At 33.4% G+C, this 24326-nt stretch overlaps 3 protein-coding genes across 3 annotated transcripts; all 3 read left to right on the top strand.

The window, feature by feature from the left end:
* Positions 1-5016: 5016 nt before the first annotated feature.
* On the top strand, positions 5017-7537 carry LOC112743352 (replication protein A 70 kDa DNA-binding subunit C-like). Its single transcript, XM_025792563.1, has 11 exons — positions 5017-5166; positions 5270-5540; positions 5637-5736; positions 5827-5951; positions 6041-6125; positions 6217-6352; positions 6431-6594; positions 6681-6795; positions 6887-7084; positions 7184-7264; positions 7352-7537. The coding sequence occupies exons 1-11, from the start codon at positions 5017-5019 to the stop codon at positions 7535-7537; spliced, it is 1611 nt and encodes a 536-aa protein (XP_025648348.1).
* Positions 7538-11960: 4423 nt separating this feature from the next.
* LOC140178774 (uncharacterized) lies at positions 11961-13193 on the top strand. The gene has a single exon (XM_072216023.1). The coding sequence runs from the start codon at positions 11961-11963 to the stop codon at positions 13191-13193; it is 1233 nt and encodes a 410-aa protein (XP_072072124.1).
* A 5875-nt stretch (positions 13194-19068) lies between these two features.
* On the top strand, positions 19069-23273 carry LOC112743351 (uncharacterized). The gene is made up of 3 exons (XM_029292557.1): positions 19069-19372; positions 19701-20918; positions 21598-23273. Exons 1-3 carry the CDS (start codon positions 19069-19071, stop codon positions 23271-23273), a joined length of 3198 nt encoding a protein of 1065 aa, XP_029148390.1.
* The last annotated feature ends 1053 nt before the right edge of the window (positions 23274-24326 follow it).

Here is a 24326-nt window from a genome sequence, read left to right as displayed (position 1 = left end):
ATTTGGACTCACAATTATATTCATAACATTTTGCATTCTATGCACCATCACTTTAGAAATGATCTTGTAAAAAACGGTAGACAAACTTATCAGTCTCACCTGAGTCATGTCTCCAGCACCAGGGACTTTTGAAATTAGGCAAATTTGGGTGTGATTTAGTCCTTTCAACATTCTACTTCCTCCAAAAAAGTTTTAGACAGCCTTATAGACATCTTCACCCACAATATCCCAATAATTCTGAAAAAATTTGGCCGCGAAGCCATCTTCTCCCAGAGCACTCGTAGAAAAAATTCTGAAAGCTGCTCTCTTAATTTTTTTCATTACTAACAAACCTCAATAGTTTTCAGTTCATAGACTCTGTAATTCTAAATTGGAAATCTTCAAGAAAATGATTTGGATCAGTGTCATTTGTCATGAAGAAAATATTTTTAAAGTACTCTTCAGCTACCTTTATTATGTCTTCAGGGGTAGATGCAATAGTACCATCATTTCTTGTTAGTCCCAGATTTTATTTTTCTAGTTTCTTGCATGGAATTTTTGGTGACAAAATTTTGTATTGCGATCCCCTTCCTTTAGCCATTTGCATCTCGATTTTTCCTTCCAATAATATTCTTCCTTCACATAGACTGCCTCCAGCTGCTTTTCTAGTTCATTAATCTCTCTTCCTCCATGAACTCCTTCGGCTTTTAATTATTCTAACAGCATTAAGACATTTTCAAATTTTTTTTTGAAATTAATGTTATTCTGGAATTGCCATTGGAACAGCTTATGCATGCAGTCCTTTAGCTTCTGTGCTAGAATATACATTGGTGAGCCCACAATCTGTCTCCTCCAAGTATCTTTAATGATTTGTCGGACGTCACTCCTTTCGCACCACCTTTCTTAAAATTTAAATTGCCTCTTGGTTGACCACCTTGGCGGATCAGTGTCTAATAATAATGGAGAGTGGTCTAATCCATTTTCAAAGAGCCTCTTCACTACTGCTGTACTATACTTCTCCCGCCACTGTTCCCTCACTAGCACTTTATCCAATCTCTCCTTGATTAATTCATCGCCAGCGCGCCTATTGGTCCACATGAATGGTTGTCCTATCATCCCTAAGTCTATGAGAGAGTTCTCGTTAATAAATTGATTGAAATTTTCTATAGAGCTAGAGGACTTTACACTACCTCCCTACTTTTCACTGTGACACCTAATTACATTAAAGTCTCCTAATATTACCATTTTGTCAGCAAAAATATTTAATTGAGTTGCAAGTTCCTGAAATTGGTTAAATCTGCCCATATCGCTTGTGCTAAGGTGAACACCAATCAATCTCCACTCTTCTCCTTTACTAACATCCTTTATTCTTGTTGTAAAAAAGTACGCTCCCTGCTGTATTATTTGAACTTCAATGCTCTCCTTTCACGCAATTGTCATACCTCCTGATAAACCATTCAGGTCAACCAAATTCCAATCTCTAAATCCGCACGATCGAAGTTTTCTTTCTACAAGTCGAGGTTGATTCTTTGTTTCACATAAAAAGACCACCTCGGAAAAGTGGGATTTGCACATCCCTTTAAGAGAGTGGACTGTCCGGGGTCTCACCAAACCCCGGCAATTCCTCACAATTAACTTCATGATGACTTGGGTGCCATTAAACGGCTGGCACCCCTTACCATCTCAGCAACATCATCACCTTCACAAAGACATATCCTCTTTGAGCTCACTTCCTCCTCCCCTGCATTTGCACTTCTCTTCCCCCTGTCACCTTTGGAATTTCTTCTCCATTACTTCTTGCTAAGTTTTTAATCTTGTGAAACTTCCTTGACTTCTTCATATTAGTTTTCTCCCCTGTCTGGCTTGTGCTCTTTTCATCCAACTCCTTAAGTGGCATTCTTAGACTATTTTCCTTCTGGGCAGCAAGTTCACTTTTTTCACTACTAGCTTGTATGTGGTCACAATGAGGTGCTTCATTCTCCTTGTTTGCATTGGTTTCCTTGATACCAAGTCCAAAGAAAGATTCAGCGAGACAATCCGGGATTGGTTTTTTCTTTCTGATACAGTCTGCAAATGGTTTTCCTTGATAAGACCCATTATTCACCTCCTCTTTTTGTTCAACTCTAATTCCTATTTGAGTTACTTTTATCCACTCACCCACCATGTCTTGAGCCTGCTTCTTATTATTAGTATCCTCTAATAGCACAGGACAATTCCTATGTTCGTGCCCAATTCTTGCACAATATGTGCAAATTGTTCAAGCTTTTTCATATCGGAGAGCAATTTCAATCATAGTTTTGTCTAGGGGTGCACATGAGGCGGGGTGAAGCTGGGTTCGCCGTGACCCGAACCCGACCCTAAATAATGACCGGGTCTATTTATGAGACCCTTACCCGACTCTAGACTCGATGAAATCGTGTTACTTTTGGGCCACACTTAAACCGGGTCTAAACCGGGTGAAGCCCGGGTCTTGATCAACTTTATCACGACATCACCAAAAATTAGATTCTACATCTTTTGAACCTCTAAATTTTGAAAAATAATTATTCCATAACAATGCAACATTCGCATAATAATAATTTAGAATCTAATAATAATAATTTAAAGTTTCATAATAACAATTATATCAATTACACATTAAACATTCAAAGTTCAAAAGACAATTAAAACAAAGTTAACAACCAACACAAGATTAACATAATAATAATAATTTATAGTGTCATGCCAACCTATAACAACAAAATATTAAGTAGCAAACAACTACATGGGTCCAACGGGCCGGGGCCGGGTGACCCGAGACTTGACCCGAACCCGATTTAATAAATAACCGGGGCCATCTATTGAAACCTCGGGTCTGACCGGGCCATAACAAAGCCGGGCCAAATTAACCCCGAAGTCATCGGGTCCGGTCCGAATCTTCGGGCCGGACCGGATCTTGTGCACCCCTAGTTTTGTCAAGCTCGGCAACTTTCAAGCAGTCTCTCACCCTCTTCCCAGCATCCAAATCAATTTTAGCTTCACAATTTTCGTTTTTCTGCCTTTGACATTAAACACACCCATATATAAAACTGTTCCAATTTTGTTTCCTAGTTTCCTCCCAACCTCTGTTGTCTTAAATATTCCGGGAGCCCCAGAATTGGATCCACACGAGGTAATTGTTAATTTCTTGCGTGATTCCAGCTGTTTCAAGCATCCACCTTTGTGTGTGTAGCACAAAATCTTTAAATAGCCATAGAGAGCCTTTCTCTACTCTCATAACATCAATCTCTTTCTCAAAAAAAAATTAGAAGTAATTATGTCCAATTTCACTTACCCGGAAACCATCAAGTGGTCCCCGGATTGCATGAAAAAGCTCTCTCCATTATTCCGATAGATAAGGTTTTATCTGCAAAAAGTCTTTCAACCAAGCTGTTCATGCACTTTTTGAGACCGCTCCTAAAATCGCACTCTTCTATTTAGATGGAAATGTCATTCTCCATGATCCTCTTTATCACTGCTCTTCGGTTCTCAGCCATGAAAAAGAATACATAATTATTGTTAGGAACACTGTTATCACTATTTCTGACCCAAAAAAAAAAAAACGTTGACTCGTCGACACAGTTAAACTCTATCACATGAATTCTAACAGTCAAGAAAACTCTAACAGAGTAAAGGAACTCTAGCGGCACCGGTTATAATTCCACATCAAGCTATCTCTAATTAGTATGTTTAGAACGCTTGTTAGCAATAATGTTAGCACTTGATAGTTAGAATTCCGAATATATTATTTTTCTCCAATTTGTTGAGAGAACTTATATAAAAGTATATTCGTGTTGACTACGTAATTAGCGAAGACTTAAGCATATTGACTTGAGCTGATGTACAGACAAAAAAATTGACATAAAATTAATGGAGATGAATGTCACGACTCACGAGCACGAATATTGTATCAACTTCAACTTCAAACGCACGAAGAAATAATATTTGTATATTTTAGAATATGTATATGAATGATATTTTTTAAATATTCATAATCGTTCTTTTTATTATTATTGCTTTTTCTAATATTATAATTGAAAATAATAAGTATACTATTAAATCATACAAATTTTCTAAATTTTACGTAATGGCAAATTCTAATAATTTGTTTCCTATTGTTACCATGATTGATGTACATTTCTACGCTAATTTAGTACATAAATATAATGCATACAAATAAAATGGTGATTACATCCCTTTTTTCCTAAGTATGTTTGAGTGTTTGACAGTAAAAAAGTGAGAATAAATTATGCCTAAATAAATAATGTATATAATTTTTCATATAAAATTAATTTATATAATGTTTACCTTCGCTTCTACGCTCAACCCAAATCAATTCTAAAAATATGTTTCTTGTTGACTAGACTCTCTCATATAATGGAACCTACATAAATTAGCTAGACAGACCGTCTCAAACAAGGAAAGCTTTTTTGAAATTTGATTCAAGTGATAGTGGAATTCTTTAATTTAATGGCATAAAATATTGAAGAATCAAATTGAAGTTGGAGTAATAAGCCAGTGAAACTATCTGTTATATACTTATATTATCACGAAATATTATTAACCTTTTTATTTAGCAATAAAAATTTAAAAAGTTAACAATAAATAATTCGTACTTGGTAGTGTGGACTGTGGAGGAGGGTTTGATCAATATAAATATACAACTGGTTAAAAGAAATAGCTATGGGAATTGTAAGGTATAATAAGCTGACTTATCTATTAATATATAATAAGAATGTAGTAGGTAGTTCTTTGCTTGACAAGTGGAGCCGCCAGTATTCGACAAGTGTTATCTTTCATTGCAGGCCGCGTGTAAGCTGAAAACTAAAGCTGTTTGGAAAAAAATTAGGATTAGGATAAACTTGCCCGTAAAAAAATATTTTCTTGATCTTCAAATTTTAAAGAGACCTATAAAAGGGGATTCAGTTTATGTCTATGAACAATTTTCTTCGCTAAAGCTTTTTGGTAGTATTATATCCCAAAAAAAGTGAGTGACTTCTGGTCCATATCTGCAAAAACATGGCAGAAATATGTGATATGTTAATGGATGTTAATCCAAGAAAACTCCAATGGACCTTCAAAGTTTATGTTGTGCACTTATGGGAAGTTCCAAACAAGTTCAACAAAAACGAAATCAATGGTATGGAGATGCTTCTTCAAGATATGAAGGCAAGTTTGTGAAACTTTTTTTGGATTTGCTTGAGTGATTCTCTTCTTGCTTTTTTTTTTTTTTTTGTATTCGTAACTGACATGTAATTTTTCTAATTTCTAGGGTGGTAGAATCCAAGCTTCAATCCCAAAGCCATTAGTGAAGAAGTGGAGAGGCAGCATATTGGAGTTTAACATGTACGTCATGTCTAACTTCATTGTGGTGGATAAGAAAGAAAAAATCAGGACAACCAGGAATAGATGGACTATAAACTTTTCACAGAGAACCACTGTTATTCCGGTATCTCATCCAAGTTTTCCTCTAAAGGCATTTTCTTTTAAGCCAATCCCTGAGCTGCTGGCAGCTGAGAAGCTCGATGATTCATTACTTATAGGTAATGCATAAACTCAAAAATTTCTATATAAACATAGGAATAACCTACATTCCCGTGAGTACTTAAATTTTGTTTGGACCTGTCTTTGTGGTTTAGATGTGATAGGTGAAGTTGTTGGAAAAGAAGATCCAAGAGAATTGATTACTAGCAAAGGCAAGGAGACAAAACGTTTGGCTGTTTTGATAGAGGACCTTGAGTAAGAGTCCCGACAACATTTTTATCTATTTTAATTAGATATGCAATCAGTGTTTAACTAAATGAATATTTTTTTGTGTTTATTTTGCAGAAATAACAGTATTGGTTGTGTGTTGTTTGGAGACATGGTAGATCAAATTCTACCCTATCTTAAAGAAGAAAGGGTTGAGCCTTTGATAGTTATAGCGCAGTGCTTTAAACCAAGCAGGTGGAATGGTATGTCTTTAATCCTTGCACTCAGTTAATGTCAGAGGTATAAATCCATAAAAAATATGTGGCTCATAATAATGTCTCTTCTCTTATAGAAAAAACATCAGTACAAAGTCATTTTGATTATTCAAAGTTACGTATTAATGCTGATCTGGAAGAGGTTAGAGTTTTCCGTGACAGGTTAGACTAACACCCATATTGAGTCATTATGTTATTAGAAGTGAATATTTTTTTTACTGGCCTGTTAATTATTTATTGAATAATTATTTAGGAGGCTTTCTGGGAAACCTGCAAACTCGGCTAGAATTAGTCAAGTGTCATCCCATGGTCCGCGTTCTGGTGCTGAGGAACTAAGGAGGGGAGAAGCCATTGTTAAAACTATAGAGGAAGTCCTCAACTCAACACAGGCAAGTATAATTTGTACAAGAAGCTATTTTTGATATTTTTATCATCAGATATTAATTTTTGAATGTCATTGTGGACAGGAAGGGCCTGTATGGATTGCTGGTACAATAGTTTCAATAAACTCTGACAAGGATGATTGGTTTTATAAATCATGTCGAAAATGCCCGAAAAAAGTAGAAACTCCTATTGGAAACAGATATGAGTGTGGAAAATGTGGACATACTCATGGAGCTGCATCAGTTAGGTGTGTTCTCTAGGTTAAATAAAAAAAAAATATGTTTTGAATAATTAGTTGATTTTTTTTAAATTTCATTTTCGAGTTTGAAATAGGTACAAAGTTGAGGTAATGGCATGTGATGGAACTGGGAGCATAGCATTGCTAATGTGGGATAGGGAGACAGTCCAGCTCTGTAGGAGGCAGGCGGACCAGATCAAGGATGAGGTTGTATGTTAGTTTTCGCAGAATTATTTTAATCTCCATTATCTCTTATTGATATCACAAAAAATATAGGGACTTATATCAATTAACTCATCAGGTTTTGGGTGGAGATGGATACCCCCCAACTTTGGAAACAATGATGGATAGAAAGTTACTTTTCAAGGTTAATGTTAAATCTTCAAACATTAGACAATATGATCATATTTATACAGTCATGAAAATTTGTGATGATGAGAAAATTGTAAAGATGAATCCCCCAAAGGAAATTCAAAACTCCGACTTTGCTGCTGTAAATGTATGTATTTTAGTAATTTCTATTTGACTATCAAAATATTCACTCAAATATGAACTATTCCATAACTTTTAAGTAGCATTTTCGGGTGCCTATTTGTAGGAGAATGTGTGCAGTGACTCAATTGATGTGTCAGCAGTTGTGGCCAATATGCATAACAACACTGATTCTATTCTTACTTTGGTAATTTTAAAGAATTAATTTTAAGAAGTATTTTTTTAAAATTTTGGTATTCTGTATTAAAGTTTCAAACTAAATTTTTTTTCTCAGGATGATTTGGAAGAATGTGTCACCAGCCTTAAAGAGGAAACCCCAATTAAAAGAGCTGCCATGGGGGTAAAACATACTTTGACTATAAATGTTGACAATGAAAACGAAGTGGGATTTTCAACCAACAAATTTAGTCGAAAAGGTGGAAAAAGACAGAAGATACAAATTAGTGGGAGTGAAAATTGATCATAATACATGATTCATAATATGATTGGAGATCATGATGTTCATTTGTTTTCACATTAGGAGCAAAAATTAGTTATGGTTTCAAGATGTTAAAGTTAGGGGTCTCTATATATTGAAATGGGTAGTATTTTGTTATTTGCATTGGGAACAATGTATTAGTTTAGCCCTCAAATCAGATATGGGTTTGACATTTATTTTGTATTACGGTGAATGTTTTGGGTGTGGGTGTGGAATGAGTTGGCTAATGAATTTGAGGATAAATTTTGTTATTTTCATATGATCAGTGTATCTTTGCTTGACATTTATTTTCCTATCTAAGCTTTTATATGTATTTTTCATCTGCAATATATTATAAGAGTATAGAATCAACTATAAAGTATATTATGAAATTACCTTAAGGTGTACTAGACGGAGCGTACTTGATTGTTGGATTAGTATGGTGAATCAATTGAGTTACCTGCAAAAAAAAAATAAAGTGTTACTTATGAAGACTTAATCAAAGCTTATTCAAAGGAAATATAGTCAGTTCCCTTACATGATTTAGTCAACGAATAAATATAAACATTTTTAGCTGATTAGCCACTTCTAAAATTTTGTGTGTAGAATAATACATGGTGATAGATATTGGCACTAATCTCTATAACTGATCAGAAAAATCTAAACTCTGACTTTTTATACTTTTCAACAAGATATCTTGAAATATATTGACTCATAACATAATGTATTAGGATGAGGACTGTATCAAAACTTATATAAATAAAAGAAGGTTAGTTTTGAAAACTGAAATAAATAAAACAAAGTTAGTAAGATATCTATAACCACACACAGTATATTCTATTAACAAATAATCATAGAATAATGTGACTAAATAAGAGCATATTTTCAATATCAAACAAGATTAATAAAGAAGCGGGGCTTGGTAGAAGTGAAAGATGCAGAAAGTATTAAAGTTTAAAAAATCAAGAAAAATAAACAATTTCAAAATAAATAAATTGTCAAGTAAGAATATAGGGGGTTAGTGTTTTAAAATTTAAGAACCTGATTGGTCATTCAAAGTCATCATAGGTTTTAAGAATTATTAAAAAGAATCTCTTGAAGCATGGCATTATAGATTAATTTGCATGAAAACGTCAAAGTTAGGATTTTATATCCAGGGATTGCATGTTAATATAAAAAAAATTATAAAAAGGTTTAACCACTTTTTAAATGAGTGGAAGATAATATATTGAGATAGGTGTAAGCTCTAATCTATTAAAGAAAGAGGACAGTTATGAACCATGAACTTTTATCCATTCCAACAAGCAAGATATCTTGAAATAATTTGAACCATATTAGAATAAAAAGTTTGAGGACTTTATGAATGGGGTGAATACTTTGAAATATAAGAATTCACTGTGTCATTAAAAAGGCTCATAACTGTCCATATATTGTAAACAAAATCCCTGAATAACTGGGTGTAGAGATTTAGTGAATTGAGCCAACATCAGGATTGAAACTATAGGAAGATAGGTTCAAACATAGGCATTCCCTTTCAGTATAATATGTGCTCTTTTTAAAAAAGCAAGAAAACTAAACACATCTAAATAACAAGCAAAAATGTCACTTCTGAGAAGTAAGCAACTTTTGACTTTGATAAATTAAGATATATTAGATTACTTTGAATCATAGCATAAAAGAAGAATACTCCACACACGCTAATGCCTTTCCAGAAGTCACTCTAAACAAAATTGTTAATTGTCATTCTTAGATGAAGAAAGTATTATAGTTAAAAAAATTAAGGAAAATAAACAATTTCTATATAAATAAATTATGAACTAAGAATATTAGGGGTTAGTGTTTTGAAATTTAGGCACCTGATTGGTCGTTCAAAGTCATCATAGGTTTTAAGACTTATTAAAAAGAATCTCTTGAAGCATGGAATTAGAGATTAATTTTCATGAAATAATGTCAAAGTCAGAATTTTAAGTCCAACGATTGCATGTAAATATAAAAAAATAAACTATAAAAAGATTTAACCACTTTTTAAATGAGTGCAAGATAATACATTGAGATAGGTGTAAGCTCTAATCTGTTAAAGAAAAAGGACAGTTATAAACTCTGAACCTTTATCCATTCCAACAAGCAAGATATCTTGAAATAATTGAACCATATCAGAATACCAAAAAGTTTGAGGACTTTATGAATGGGGTTGAATGCTTTGAAATATAAGGATCCAGTGTGTCATTAAAAAGGCTCATAACTTTCCATATATTGTAAACAAGATCTCTGAATAGCTAGGTTTAGAGATTTAGTGGTTTGAGCTAACATCAGGACTAAAACTATAGGACAAGAGGATCAGACATAAGCGTCCCCTTTCAGTATAATATATGCTCTTATTAACAAAGTAAGATAACCAAACACATTTGAATAGCAAGCAAAAATGTCACTTCTGAGAAGTAAACCACTTTTGACTTTAATAAATTAAGATATGTTGGATTACTTTGGATCATAGCATAAAACAAGAACACTCCACACACGCTAATGCCTTTCCAGAAGTCACCGTGAATAAAATTGTTAATTGTCAATTCTACATGCTAATAGGTGTTTGCATCAGTTAGGAAAAACAAGAATGGCAGGTCTAATTTGTAACTTTTTCCAGACTCAACATTCAATATAGGTGGTTTCATTTGACTCAGTAGTCCAAAATAAATATACGCCAAACAAAATAATGAAAACCCAAAAGTGAATGACTACTTATTTTTTAGTTGTCAAACATATATGATGATATGTATAACAATAAGTACATTTCGGATTTGTGACTGTTTATCAGTCTCAACATTCAAGATATATGCAGTACTTTGACTCATATCGCAATCAAAATAAATGCCAAACACCTTAACGCATACTCAGAAGTCCATATACTTTTTAATTGCTAATTGTCTAACTTCACAATCTTGATATATGTGTAGTCAGGATTGACAGAAAAAAGATGTGTGCCACATTGATCAGATGCCTAAAAAGTTTTAGGAGAAGTTTAGTAAAAGTAGGTCTGATCATGTTTCAGCCAATCACACTCTATAGTACATCTAATATGCATATTGAGCTTTACAAAGTTATCATGCCAGAGGCAAGAAATTTTAAAATATGGTTCCTTTGATTAGTCTTTTGATGACTGATGGAAATATATATAGTATCCAATGCACATGGATGCATATAAAGAAACATGTAGTGGCCAGGATTATACTTATTAGGAAAATTATTGGATGGATCGGTATATAGTCTATTAGGTAAAGTTATACAATCTCCAATGCACATGAATAGAAAGATATATAGTCTCTAATACACATTGATGTATATAAAGATAGATTTCTTATTACGATAAGGATTGGATATCTTAGCAATACGATTTTGGTAGTCGTGCAAAGATTTAAAATTCTTTTAACTAATAACCTCTGGATAAAGATTGTAAACAAGAAAAAATCTATGAAGTAATATGCAGTATTATATAAGTAGTCAAAATGGCTATGTAATCTATTACAACATATTTAAATAACAATTTTGTAGCACCTATATAAAACATATATTCAGTTATACAAGAGATATTGGTTTATATATATATATATATATATATATTGCTTTTAAAATTAAAGTACTTTTTACACAACAAATTTAACAATCACATATCTGAATTAAAAGCGGTGAGTGCTAAGATATATTATATTAATCTTAGTTTAATTATTCGTAGTAGGGCCTGTGTTTTTTTTAATTTATTCCATGGCTGTAAGACCCGAAAAAGTAGTTTTATAATATAAAATTATACTTTAAATCAAATAATATTATACAAAAACTAAGACAAAGAGTATATGAGATAAGGATGGATATTGAGATAAATAGATTCTTAATAGGTCGCATCATTTTGCATATAAAGTTCATACATATATACAAGGATTTAAAATACTTTTGACTAATAACCTCTGTATAAAGATTATAATAAATAAGCAAAAAGCTATGATGTGATATGTATTATTATCCAAATTGTCAAATCGGCAACCCATATGACATCACTTATTTTCCACTTTTACTAATATATATATTAAACCACTCATTACAGAGTAGATCCAACAATCACACATGCCAATTAAGGAGATTGAGTGTTGATATATATTATATTAATCTTAATCTAATTATTCTCAGTTGGGCCTATAATTTTTTTATTATATTCCATGGTCTTAAGACTTTAAAAGAGAGTTTTATAATATAAAATTATATTTTGAATAAAGTAATATTATATATAAAATAAGACAAATGGCACATGATATAAAAATATATATTTATATAAATGGACTCTCAATAAGTCGCATAATTTTGTATTTAAAGTTGATACATATATACAAAGTACTTTTATCGGCAACCGTCATTATCACTCACCATTTGTATAAATCACATGAAACTTAAACCAGTTAGTGCTAACACGAATCTCCGTTCTATCTCACTGAAACATTTTTGCAAAAACTTCACAAGCTGTGTTCGACTACTTAGCGACTCTTCACTCATGAGTGTTAATCTTCCACATCTTAATGAGGATCTTATATGGAAGATCATTGTGAAAGCAGACCCCAAGACCGCTGGTAGGTGCAGGACCTTGAGTAAAGGCTGGAATTTCAGACTCTGCACACCAATATTCATGAAGGAAAACTTCAGAGAAAACAAGGAACGCAACAGGAGTGTCATCATTGGGATTGGTTACCCCCCCAGTGATGAAAACTCTATATGGTTCATAAGAGCTTTTGTGGACTCCGGTCGTCAAGTACAATTCAATGTTCCCATTGACATCAACCAGTATGGGTTTTATGCTTTAATCGGTTCTGACCATGGAAATGTTTGCTTGAGGATTTCAATGGGTGGCCTAAACTCAAGGCTACTTATTTGGAACCCTCTCACCCGTAAGAGGCGATATGCAACAGACGAAGCTAGCAAGCATTCCGGGCATGCTGTCTCGCTTTATGCCTTTGGATTCCTACATGACACAGTTGAGTATCGAATTCTCCATGCTTATAAGAAGTTTTATACTCAAAGAACTCTTTCTTGGTCATTGTATACATCATTTGAAAGAGATTGGACTCATGTCGGGACCTTTGAGTCCAGCGTGCAGAAGCTCGGTCCCAAGTATGTTGTAAACAAAGGGATTTTCTACTGGATAGGGTGGGGAGGGCCTAATTTGATGGAGGCAGCAGCAATAGTTATTTTCAATCTTCGTCAGAGAATGTTTCACGAGGCTAAAATACCCACCCAAGTGAAATCTGATTACCACTCATTGACGCATTTCAACGACGGTGTTGGTTTTGTATCATATCATAATGTTGGTTACACAAGGCAGGTCTTGGTTTGGCAATTGAAAAATGATTGGGATACCAATCTCGATTGGGAAAAGATGATCAGGGTTTCTGGATTTGGAATTCCATATACTCCAACCCTGTTTGTTGACAAGGACATATTATCAGTGCTGGAAGCTAGGAACGGCCATGGCTCTTCAAATGACTCAGAAGCAACTGATGTTATACTTTCAAGGCTTAGGTACATGGAGGGTAAAAGGGAAAATTTGGTCCACCGAACTTGGCACGAGCATGTTAATGTTAAAACGATCACATTGCATTCGGAAGGGCTCTTCATGGTTTAATATCAATTAGGATGCTTTTTGCACCCCACTACTATGAAGCTATGGTGTTTAGTTAATTAGTTGTTGTTTAAGCTTTTATTATGTACTACGCTCCTAGGTGTGAAATAGTATTAGCTAAATTTGGGTTTTTGAATGTATGTTTCATTTTCTTAAAAGAAAAACATGTTTTTGTAAAAGGGTAACCCCAATTAGTTATTGGGGCGATGAATGAAACAAGTAAGGTGTTATGCAAGAGTATTCGCATAGTGTTTTTAGTAGTTTATTTCAACTGAATAATTAATTGACCCTACAGTAGTTCCCTTGATATTAAAGAATATACAAGTCTGTAAGACCAATTTATCCACATGTTAATGATATCCAATGTTAAATGATACTAGGTTGAGTGTATATTAGTACATATACCATATTGTAAATGGTTGTCTGGGTTAGCGTGATAAGAATTAGTATTATAAAGATAATATAAACAAGATATTAAATTAAGAGTTCTGAACAGATATTGCGGTGACATAATCTTTAGTATATTCTAATAGTGCAAAGAAAAAGTTGACTTAGTTCAGACTACACAAAAAGAGTTCCAAATCAAGTAAAATAAGGGTAGTTAACTTGACTGGGGTTGGGTTTTAATATGCAGCTCAAGTTAAACAATCAGAATTTTGGTGAGTAATAAACCTTTAAAATTCACCAATATAGTTTTTCGGAAACAATATCAGCTCAAGGTGACTCCAACTTACATTAATCTAATTGATATGAGACACTCATCATTGACTTAAACACTTAACTATATACTTAGTTGTAAGAAACTTATTTTCTATCATATACAACATTAGTATCATATCCATTTTAGGGTTAGGCATAAACAGTGCAGTAAAGGAATTATTTATTATTTCAAAGAAATAAATTCAGACTATAATAGGATTAAATGTACCTGATGTCATATACTATGAAGCATAGCTAACCACTTAAGTATTTGACGAAGACAACATTAACTTAATGCAAAAATATAGAGGTGCGGTCTAAACTATGGCATGGCATTAGGTCTATATTGCCTACAATTGATAGGTAACACACACAAATGTTGTCTTGAGCTAATTTTTCAAGCATACACACAAAAGAGCTTATTCTACTACAAACCACCGGGAGGTAAAATTTTCTTATTCTCTCAATACAACTTAAGTAAATAACTTGGAACCTCAATATATGAAAAGTGCACCTATGTAGATGAAGATAAATTTCATATCATAATTTTTCAAGTTTAGAATGGATAGTCCAACAAAACCAGTACACAAGATGAATGGGGTTCATATTCTTCATGGGGAATATGCAGATAACACAGGATGCAGAAAGCCTTTGACAGAGCTACAATTTTATTCCAGCAGCAACACTCAAGGTATATTTCTTAACTATATATTTAAATTATTAAAGTAGTGATAATATACTATCATTTATCCTCAAGAGGAAGTGTCACCTTAAACGAAGTTATCACATCTTCAAAAATATAAATGAATCTATTTTGACTTTGAGTCTCAACTATGAGTAAAACCCAAGTTTGAGGAGCTTTTCACTTATGCAGAATGTAGTCAAAGTTAATTTTATTAACTATGTTTATAATATGAGTTATTCTGAAGCAGAGTTTTCACTTTAGATAGAGTTTTCACATCTTAAAAGTGTAAAAAAATCTGTTTTGTTTTTGAGCTGAAACTAGGAGTAAAACCGAAGTGCATTAAGCTCTTCACTATGGGTTATATAGTAAAAATATATTTTATTAATTATGTTTATACTACTTTTCATCATCTAGGGGAAGAGTCACTTTAACAAGGTTTTTCACATCTTGAATGTGTAAACAAATCTGTTTTTGTTTTGAGATGAAACTAGGAGTAAAATCCAAGTGCATTCAGCTCTTCTCTTACCCAAAATATAGTGAAAATCCAATTTATTAACTATATATGTAATATTCTCAGTTGAAGAGAGCTGTGGCTTATTAAACAATAAGCGAAAGGTGGATGAATACTGGAATACTAAATGGACAACCCTGACAAACACAAAACTTAATAGTTTAGTAACACCTGAAACAATTCACCCCTATGAAAAGAGGGAGTCTCCACATTCAGGTAAGCATTAAAATGTATCTCTAACTCTGTATGACAGTTTTACTCACATTGGATATGCCATTTACAAAGGGGATTTCATTCAGAATAATCAAGCACGTGAAATGCCATGGTGGTGAAATAAGATGAGTGTAAGAAGAGTTACTATGTCTTATGAATGCCTTTTGCAGATATACAAGCATTTCCACATATGATGTTAATGGATGATTCATGCAAAGATATAGATAACAGTAAAAGAAATGATCTCAGAACAAGAAATAAGGATGCAGAGTCAATATATTTTCATATGAATAATAGAATATATACAAGGGAGGAGTGCCAAGTTTTGGGAACCAATCCCATTTCAGAAGGCAATACACAAAGTGTGATTGTTCATATTATTCAGATTTTCTTAGGAACTATATATTCATTGTGAATAACTAACTACATAGCATATCTGCATCATCAGGTCACACAAGACATGCTAGGATGGAACGAACATTGAAGTTAGCAAAGAAAAGAAAGTGCTTAGGTATTGCTTACCAGGAAGGTAGAATTACAAGAAAACTGGCCTTAATAAACTAGATTATCATGATCTAATCGGAAAAAATATTGGTAGTGTGTTGCATCTAAGTTCTATCGGAGATCTTAGATCAATGGACGAGGCTAAATGATGCATATATATTTGTATCGATAAGTATTCTAAAAATCCTAGGAAATAGAAGTAACCTCTCAGATTATTCATAAACTTTATACAATTTTTCATAAGATGTATAAAAGTTTTTGCAGTATCTCCAATGGGTAATAAAAGTGAGATCATTGAGGGAAAGAGCCAACAAATTTGTCCCATCACTTCAGGTAACTAATACACAGAAATAATCTATTCATTTTAGGGTATATTTATACACATTATATGAAAATACTTCGAATTGTACAGGGAATATCATAAGTGTGGAAGATGATTATAGAGTTTTAAGCTCCGAGGACAAGGAAAATCACATACCGGGCATTGCATGTGGATCCCCTATAGACCAACGACATTTCGATGGAAGCTTGCAAAACTATTTACGAGACAATGATTCTACAACTTTGCTAGCTGAAAGTCAACAAACTCTCTCTCCATTAAATGGTAAGTTTCTTATACGTAGTCTCAGGAGAATTTGAAAGATATAGTATTGTATGTAAGTTATAAATGAATAAATTTTTTCAGCTAAGGCAGCAATACTATCAAATGGTAAGTTTCTTATATTTAAATTCAGGAGAATTCAGATGATATAGTGTTGTATGTAAGTTATAAATAAATAATTGTTTTTAGCAAAGGCAGCAAGACATGCTAGGAATGAAAGAGCCATCAAATTAGCAAAAAAAAAAAACTATCCAAAGTAGCTCAGACAAAAAAAGGTAAACGTTAATTGTTCAGATAATTAATTTTTACCACCACAAATAGATAACCATGGTTTTATATAAGTGTATTTTATGCTTTATATTATTGTTCTTTTTTAACACAGGGATAATCTCTACAATTACATGCACCACGACTACTCCAACTTGGAGTTCCATGAAAGGTAACACACAATAAGTGAAATGTGGGTCAAAATCCTTAATTCAAAGTTTATTCACCACAAATCTTCAATATAAAAAAGAATTGATAAGGGACATTATCTACATCCAAGGAACTCAATACCCTATATATACATTTATAACTCAGTGTTAGTTAACGTGAATAATACCTCCCCTGATTATATGGAATTGAACATGCAAATATCTGGTGAATAATCTAAAAAAATACTGATTTTTATGTGTTCAGGCATCAGCCATTTGAAAACTTATCCAATATGATTTTATCAGAATTTGTTTTTATATAACTCACACGTAACAGATCAATGGAGAGCTGCTAGAAGGGATAGAAGGCAAAAAATGAAAAGAGCAAGACAACCTGAAAATGAGCAAAATGGGCCAGGTGTGCATAGTTATCCTTATATTCTTTTGAGGTTATTATGTTGTTCCGTGAATGTTCTTTTTAAAAAAAATATTTCACATTATTATTCATAGTAATTAGGGAATTTAATAACATTATTTATCTATACTCTAAAATATAAATACTCTAAAATACCTATGGATCATGGAACTGGAAAATTGTTCATTGGAATTGAAACAGGAAGAAATAACCAATTGGACATCAAAAGTGGTAACTCAAGACGAATTTCGAAGGCATGTACAGGTACACTATATACATAGAGTGTTTACTAATTCATTTAAATCTGATGTATTAATTGTTTGAGATACAAAACTAGATTAATTAATAGTATATTTTATTAAAAAAAAGATAATGTCCTCAATAGATAAGTTAAAAATAGAAAATTTTGATAAACATTTGCAAAAAAATTTAAAACAAAGAGAACTCTGCCAGTTGGAGAAAATGATTGCACCAAAAATAGTGGTGAGTAGTAACTGTGTGATTGATAGGATTTTCTTTAGCTGGATAATGTATCCTGTAATTTTGAATATTTGGACACTTATATTACACCTAAATATGAATTTTTAATCACTTAATAGGCATTATATTATTGGATAAGGAAGAAATCACTGTATGTTTGTACTGGACATGCACGATAGAATACTGATAAATAATATCTTCAATCAGGTAAAAAGAAATCAGAAAGGGTGAACAAAGATGTCTATGGTGCCGAACAGCAAAACAAGGGTATGACATAATGCAAGGCTCTTAAATACATAGCTAAATTGCACGGAAATTATTAAGCTGAATATCACAATTATTTATGAATGAGTTTTCTTTCTTTGTATTTTGTAGAGTATGTGCACATGGGGGATGCATTTTATGAGTGTGAACACTGCAATGCTTTGTTTTGGTATGCTGAGAGGTCAAACAAAAACTACAACACACTTGAACCGAAATTCACATTATGCTGTAATGGAGGAAAGGTTCAACTACCACACCTACCAGAAGCCCCTAAAGTGTTATATGAATTGTTATTCAATAATAGCACAAATAGCAAGCATTTCCGAGATAACATAAGATCTTATAATAGCATGTTTCAATTCACATCAATTGGTGCAAAGATTGATCGTGGCATAAATACTTCTAGAGGTCCACCGACATTTTGCCTTTATGGGGAGAACTACCACTTAATGGGTAGTCTGATACCACCAACAGGAAACTTCCCTAAATTTGCACAACTTTATGTTTTTGACACCTAGAATGAGGTTCAAAACCGCATGGCCGCTATCCTGTAAGTAACACAACCATGAATTTATACTGTTGGTGTACATCATTTAAATACCACTAAAAAATGTTATAGTGAACTGTGCAAATTAATTAAATGTTTGATATTATCAATTTTTTATCTAGGGGTGAGGATAACAAAGTAATACATGAAGACATTGTTAGAGACTTGAAGAAGATGTTGAATGAGAACAATGTATTAGTGAAGGCATTTCGTATGGTTAGAGAGTCAGTCGCCAAAGATGCAAATAGCACAGTGAAGCTTAGGCTATTGGGAAAACGAGATAAAGATGGTAGAAGATACAACTTGCCATCAACTAATGAGGTTGCGGCACTGATTGTTGGTGACTTTGATATTGATAAGACAGATAGGGACATTGTGGTTGAGACATAAAGTGGAAAATTACAAAGAATTAATCAACTTAATCCGGCTTACCTAGGATTACAGTATCCTTTGTTATTTCCCTTTGGAGAGGATGGTTACAAGGAAGATATACCACTTAATAAACGTAATCAGAAGAGTGGTAAAGGACGTCAGGAAGTTTCAATGAGAGAATTTTTCGCATACAGAGTTCAAGAAAGGTTAGCAGATGGCTCTCCTCTGCTATATTCCAGGCGGCTCTTCCAACAATTTTTGGTCGATGGGTATTCAATGATTGAATCATCTCGACTAAACTATATACGGTTAGACCAAGAGAAATTTAGATGTGAGATGTATAAGGGAATAAAGGAAGCAGTTCTTAGTGGGGAAACAACTCCATCATCGCGCGGCAAACGTATTATATTGCCATCTTCGTTCACGGGAGGTCCGAGGTATATGATTCAGAACTACCAAGATGCAATGGCAATATGTAAGGTAGTTGGTTATCCAGATCTTTTCATTACATTCACATGCAACCCCAAGTGGCCTGAGGTCGAAGACTTTATCAAGAACAGAGAATTAATGCAGAGGACAGACCTGACATAGTTTGTAGGACATTCAAGGCTAAACTGGATATATTGATTAAAGACATCAGAGTGAACAAAATTTTTGGTAGAGTATCTGTAGGTAAAGTTGATATCAATAACTATTAAGAATTTTTAAGATGAGTATTTTAGATACCATTTTTGCATGAAACAATTTGTCGAGGTTGTGATTTTTATTAGGTCAAACTGATTTGTGAATTATTGATGTTGCAGTTGTGTACACAATTGAGTTCCAGAAACGAGGATTACCACACGCCCATATACTTTTGTTCTTACACAAGGATGACAAGTTTCCGACAGCTGAGGACATTGATAAAATTATATCAGCTGAGATACCTGATAAGGATATAGATCCTGTATACTTTGAAGCAGTAGAAAAGCATATGATGCATGGACCATGTGGGTGTGTTAGGAAAGATTCACCATGTATGGAGAATGGTAAATGTATTCGTCACTTTCCTAAGAGATTCGTGGAGTGCACAACAGTTGATGATGATGGCTACCCAGTATATAGACGCAAGGAGGATGGAAGAACTATTAACAAGTCAGGCGTCGATCTTGATAACCGTTATGTGGTTCCGCACAATAGGCTACTACTGATGAGATACGGTGCTCACATAAATGTGGAGTGGTGTAACCAATCAAGATCAATTAAGTATTTGTTCAAATATGTCAACAAAGGTCATGATCGCGTAACAGCTTCATTCTATAAGAGTGCAACAGAGAGTGTTGAGCTGGATGAATATGATGAGGTTAGTATGTATTATGACTGTAGGTACATATCTCCATGTGAAGCTGCTTGGAGGATTTTTGGATTTAACATACAGTATAGGGATCCATCAGTTGTGAGATTAGGCTTCCACTTACCAGATGAACAGAATGTAATATTTAAAGATCATGAAAACTTAGATGATGTGGTAAAAAAAGCATCTGTAAAGGAGTCCATGTTCTTAGGATGGTTTCAAGCAAATAAGGACTACATTGAAGCGAGATCACTAACATATGCAGAACTACCTACAAAGTTTGTGTGGAAGGCGAATGAAAGGATGTGGTTGCCTCGAAAATCACATGCTGTTATTGGAAGAATTTTCTATGTTCCTCCAGGATCTGGTGAAAGTTATTATTTAAGACTTCTGCTCAACTACGTCAAGGGAGCGACATCATATGAGGAGATTAGGACTTTAGATGGTGTCATGTATGCTACATTCAAAGAGGCATGTTACGCCCGTGGCCTTCTAGATGATGATAAGGAATATATTGATGCTATAAAGGAAGCCAGTCATTGGGGATCAAGAACATATTTGAGAAAATTTTTTGCAACACTTCTATTCTCAAATTCAATGGATTCACCAGAGCATGTTTGGGAACAGACATGGTCTATTTTATGTGATGACATACCACATAGGCAGAGAAGACTACTTGACAATCCTGGTAACTAATAAGTTTTCCTATTATTTCTCAATTTTTTCAAAACATGTTACATGCATGCTGTATTTATTCTACTAATAAGGATGAGTTAATATTCAAGACATGAAAGCAAATAAATAATGAAAAGGATTGTTTGAGATAAATTTTCAAAATAATAAGTATGAGTTAAAGTTCAAAATCTAAAATACTAATGTTGGATACAACTAATATTTGTTAAATTGGAGATTGAGCTAAGTTTAGCAAATTTTTCATAAGTGGTCGTTAGAAATTAGTAATGGACATTCAAGCTTCCTAATTTACACTACTTTTATATTATTTCATCTGTGACCATCATTATTTTTTTAGATATACTAGATGTTTTTATATATTGGCAATTTATTAAATTAAATAAATCACACGAACAAAAAAAATGCACGAAAATTAATTTATAATATTACAAATCATATTTAATTAGTGTCTATATATAGTTTTTAGGCTTAAATTTCATAACCATGACTACTACAGTTATATTTAACTTAACATATTCTATACATGTTGAATAATTGGGTAAAATGTTCCACCGTTGATCTCCTTTTAATCTGTGAATTTTGTTATGTGAAAGAGTTGTTGCTTTGCTTTAATTCTAATGTTAGATGTGTTTCACTTTTTTCATTTTATACATTTTTTTTATGCGTGAATACAGATTTAGTCCTTACTGATATCGAGTTGAAGGAATTGACGTTAATTGAGATTGAGAAATTACTTAACAACTTCAACAAGAGTCTTAGAGATTTTCCACCAATGCCAATTGTAGATATGAGTCAAGTTAATAGTGGTTTGTATACCGATGGGTTGAACAGGTTAATTTGTGACGAGCTCCGCTATGACAGAAGACAATTGGCTTCAGAGCATGCAACTTACATCCAACAGCTAACCGATGAGCAAACAGTTGTCTATCAAAAAGTTATGGAGGCAGTTCAAAGTGGAAACGGAGGTGTATTCTTTCTGTATGGTTATGGGGGTACTGGAAAAACATTTGTTTGGAAGACACTAGCATCTGCATTGAGATCAAGATCACAAGTTGTACTTACGGTTGCTTCAAGCGGCATTGCATCTCTTTTATTACCAGGTGGTCGGACAGCACACTCACGGTTTGCAATCCCACTAAACTTAGATGAATTCTCAACTTGCAACATAAGGCAGGGCAGCGCATTAGCTGAGTTATTAATCAAGACGAAGCTAATCATTTGGGATGAGGCCCCCATGGTGAACAAATTTTGTATTGAAGCTCTTGACAGGACTATGCGTGATATTTTGCGATTCAAGAACCATAACAGCCTTGACCAACCATTTGGAGGGAAGACAGTTGTTTTTGGTGGGGATTTTCGACAGATTCTCCTGATTATTCCTAAAGGATCTAGACAAGAGATTGTTAATGCAACCATAAACTCATCATACATTTGGAATAGTTGCAAGTTGCTTACACTGACTAAAAACATGAGATTGAACGCAACTAAATCCACCCCAATGTCATCTGATTTAGAAGATTTTGCTAACTGGATACTTAGTATTGGTGATGGCAGTCACGGCACACAAGGTGATGTATTTGACAAAATTGAAATCCCAGACGACATCTTGGTTAAACATTGGGATGATCCAATAGAGGCAATTTGTAAAGTTACTTATCCAGAACTTTTTGCTGGTTCAAATATTGATGACCAAATTCAAGACCGAGCAATACTTGCTCCAACCTTGCAGATCGTTGATGAATTAAACAACTATATGATGAGCTTAAATCCTACTGAAGCACAAACATATTATAGCTCAGACAAAGCATGCCCAACAGAGTCCAACAATGACTTATTGGCATCCATACATACACCTGAATTTCTAAACACAATCAAATGCTCTGGGGTTCCTAATCATGAGTTGACATTAAAGATTGGAACCCCTATAATGTTGTTAAGGAATATCGACCACTCGGCAGGTTTGTGTAATGGTACAAGATTGGTTGTAACCAAGCTTGGTAAGCACATCATAGAAGCACGCAGTAGCGCCGGAAAGAACAAAGGCCAGAAGGTCTTTATTCCTAGGATGACTCTAAGCCCATCCGATCATCGAATACCATTCAAATTTCAACGCAGACAATTTTCTATAATGGTATCATATGCAATGACTATAAATAAGAGCCAAGGACAATCATTGTCCAAGGTTGGGTTGATACTTAAAAAACCAGTGTTTACACACGGTCAGTTGTATGTGGCAGCATCTAGGGTGACAAATAAGGAGGGGCTTAAGATATTGTTATGTCATGACAATGATAACAGAACAACGACAGACAATGTGGTATTCAAAGAAGTGTTCAGGAATGTTATTTGAATGCTGCAGCTTCATCAACAGTAGGCTCAGTTGGAGTATGTGTTTTGGATACTTTAATCCAAAGTAGCTTATGAATCATGTACTTAGATTTCTTTACTTTCTCATTGGACAATTTTTTTAAAACAAGCAAATTAACCAAACTATTTCTAACTAATCATAATAGTTATAGATCATATAACTTTTTAGATGATAATAGAACCTTAGGATCACAAAGAAATTGAAGCAAATTTTTTAAATCACATTATTAAACACTATTATTGTGTACATCTGTATACCAAAAGTCTTATGCCACTTAAATAAATCACATAGAATATAAGTTAGTAATGAGTATCATAGAATATAAGTAACTTACTTGGATTTGAGCAACAAAAGTGGACAACTTGACTGGCTTCAGTCTCCATTAAGAGAAATATCGGTTGTGAACTCAGTTTGTCAATAAATCATACATTAATTAATTTTGATAACTGAAAGTTGAAGATAATTGATATGATGATTAGTTGTAGATCGAGATATAAGATATAGATTTGCTAACTGAGCCACAACTAAATAAATTTCTAAGGGTATTAATGATATTATGATCATGTATTAACTACATGAAAAAAAGATCCATGATTAAGGATCACCTTTGGAGAGCATTGTCCAATGTCCAAAATGGTAACACTAGCTGGGACCTAAAAGTATTGCTAGCTGCACAACACATATATAAAATAATCAACAATAAATTTGTTAAAATAATGGAGCAGTTGTTATTATCATAAAGAGATCCAAAATAGCTTAAGAATAAGGTACTTAGATTCCTTTACTTCTCAATATATATATATATATATATATAAAGCTCAGTAACCAAACTATTTCTAAATAATCATAATAGCTATAGATCAGCTGAGTTTTAAGATGATAACACAATCTTAGGATCATACAACAATTGAAGCAAATTTTATCAAGTGCATATGTATATCAAGAGTCTTATGCCACTTAAACAAATCACATACAATATAAGCTACTTACGAGTATCATAGAATATAAGTAACTTACTTGGATTTGAGAACAAGA

The sequence above is a fragment of the Arachis hypogaea genome, chromosome 14, assembly GCF_003086295.3.
Source record: "Arachis hypogaea cultivar Tifrunner chromosome 14, arahy.Tifrunner.gnm2.J5K5, whole genome shotgun sequence".
In the NCBI taxonomy this organism is placed as follows: domain Eukaryota; kingdom Viridiplantae; phylum Streptophyta; class Magnoliopsida; order Fabales; family Fabaceae; genus Arachis; species Arachis hypogaea.
Note: the sequence above shows the minus strand (reverse complement) of the source record. Positions and strands in the feature narration are given on the sequence as shown.

Coding starts and splice junctions, on each gene's coding strand:
- LOC112743352 (XM_025792563.1), top strand. CDS start 5,017: ATGGCAGAAATATGTGATATGTTAATGGATGTTAATCCAAGAAAACTC. Junction 5,737..5,826: donor GTTTTGATAGAGGACCTTGA/GTAAGAGTCCCG, acceptor TTTATTTTGCAG/AAATAACAGTATTGGTTGTG. Junction 6,353..6,430: donor AAGTCCTCAACTCAACACAG/GCAAGTATAATT, acceptor CATTGTGGACAG/GAAGGGCCTGTATGGATTGC.
- LOC140178774 (XM_072216023.1), top strand. CDS start 11,961: ATGAAACTTAAACCAGTTAGTGCTAACACGAATCTCCGTTCTATCTCA.
- LOC112743351 (XM_029292557.1), top strand. CDS start 19,069: ATGAGAGAATTTTTCGCATACAGAGTTCAAGAAAGGTTAGCAGATGGC. Junction 19,373..19,700: donor CCAAGATGCAATGGCAATAT/GTAAGGTAGTTG, acceptor TTGATGTTGCAG/TTGTGTACACAATTGAGTTC. Junction 20,919..21,597: donor AAGACTACTTGACAATCCTG/GTAACTAATAAG, acceptor GCGTGAATACAG/ATTTAGTCCTTACTGATATC.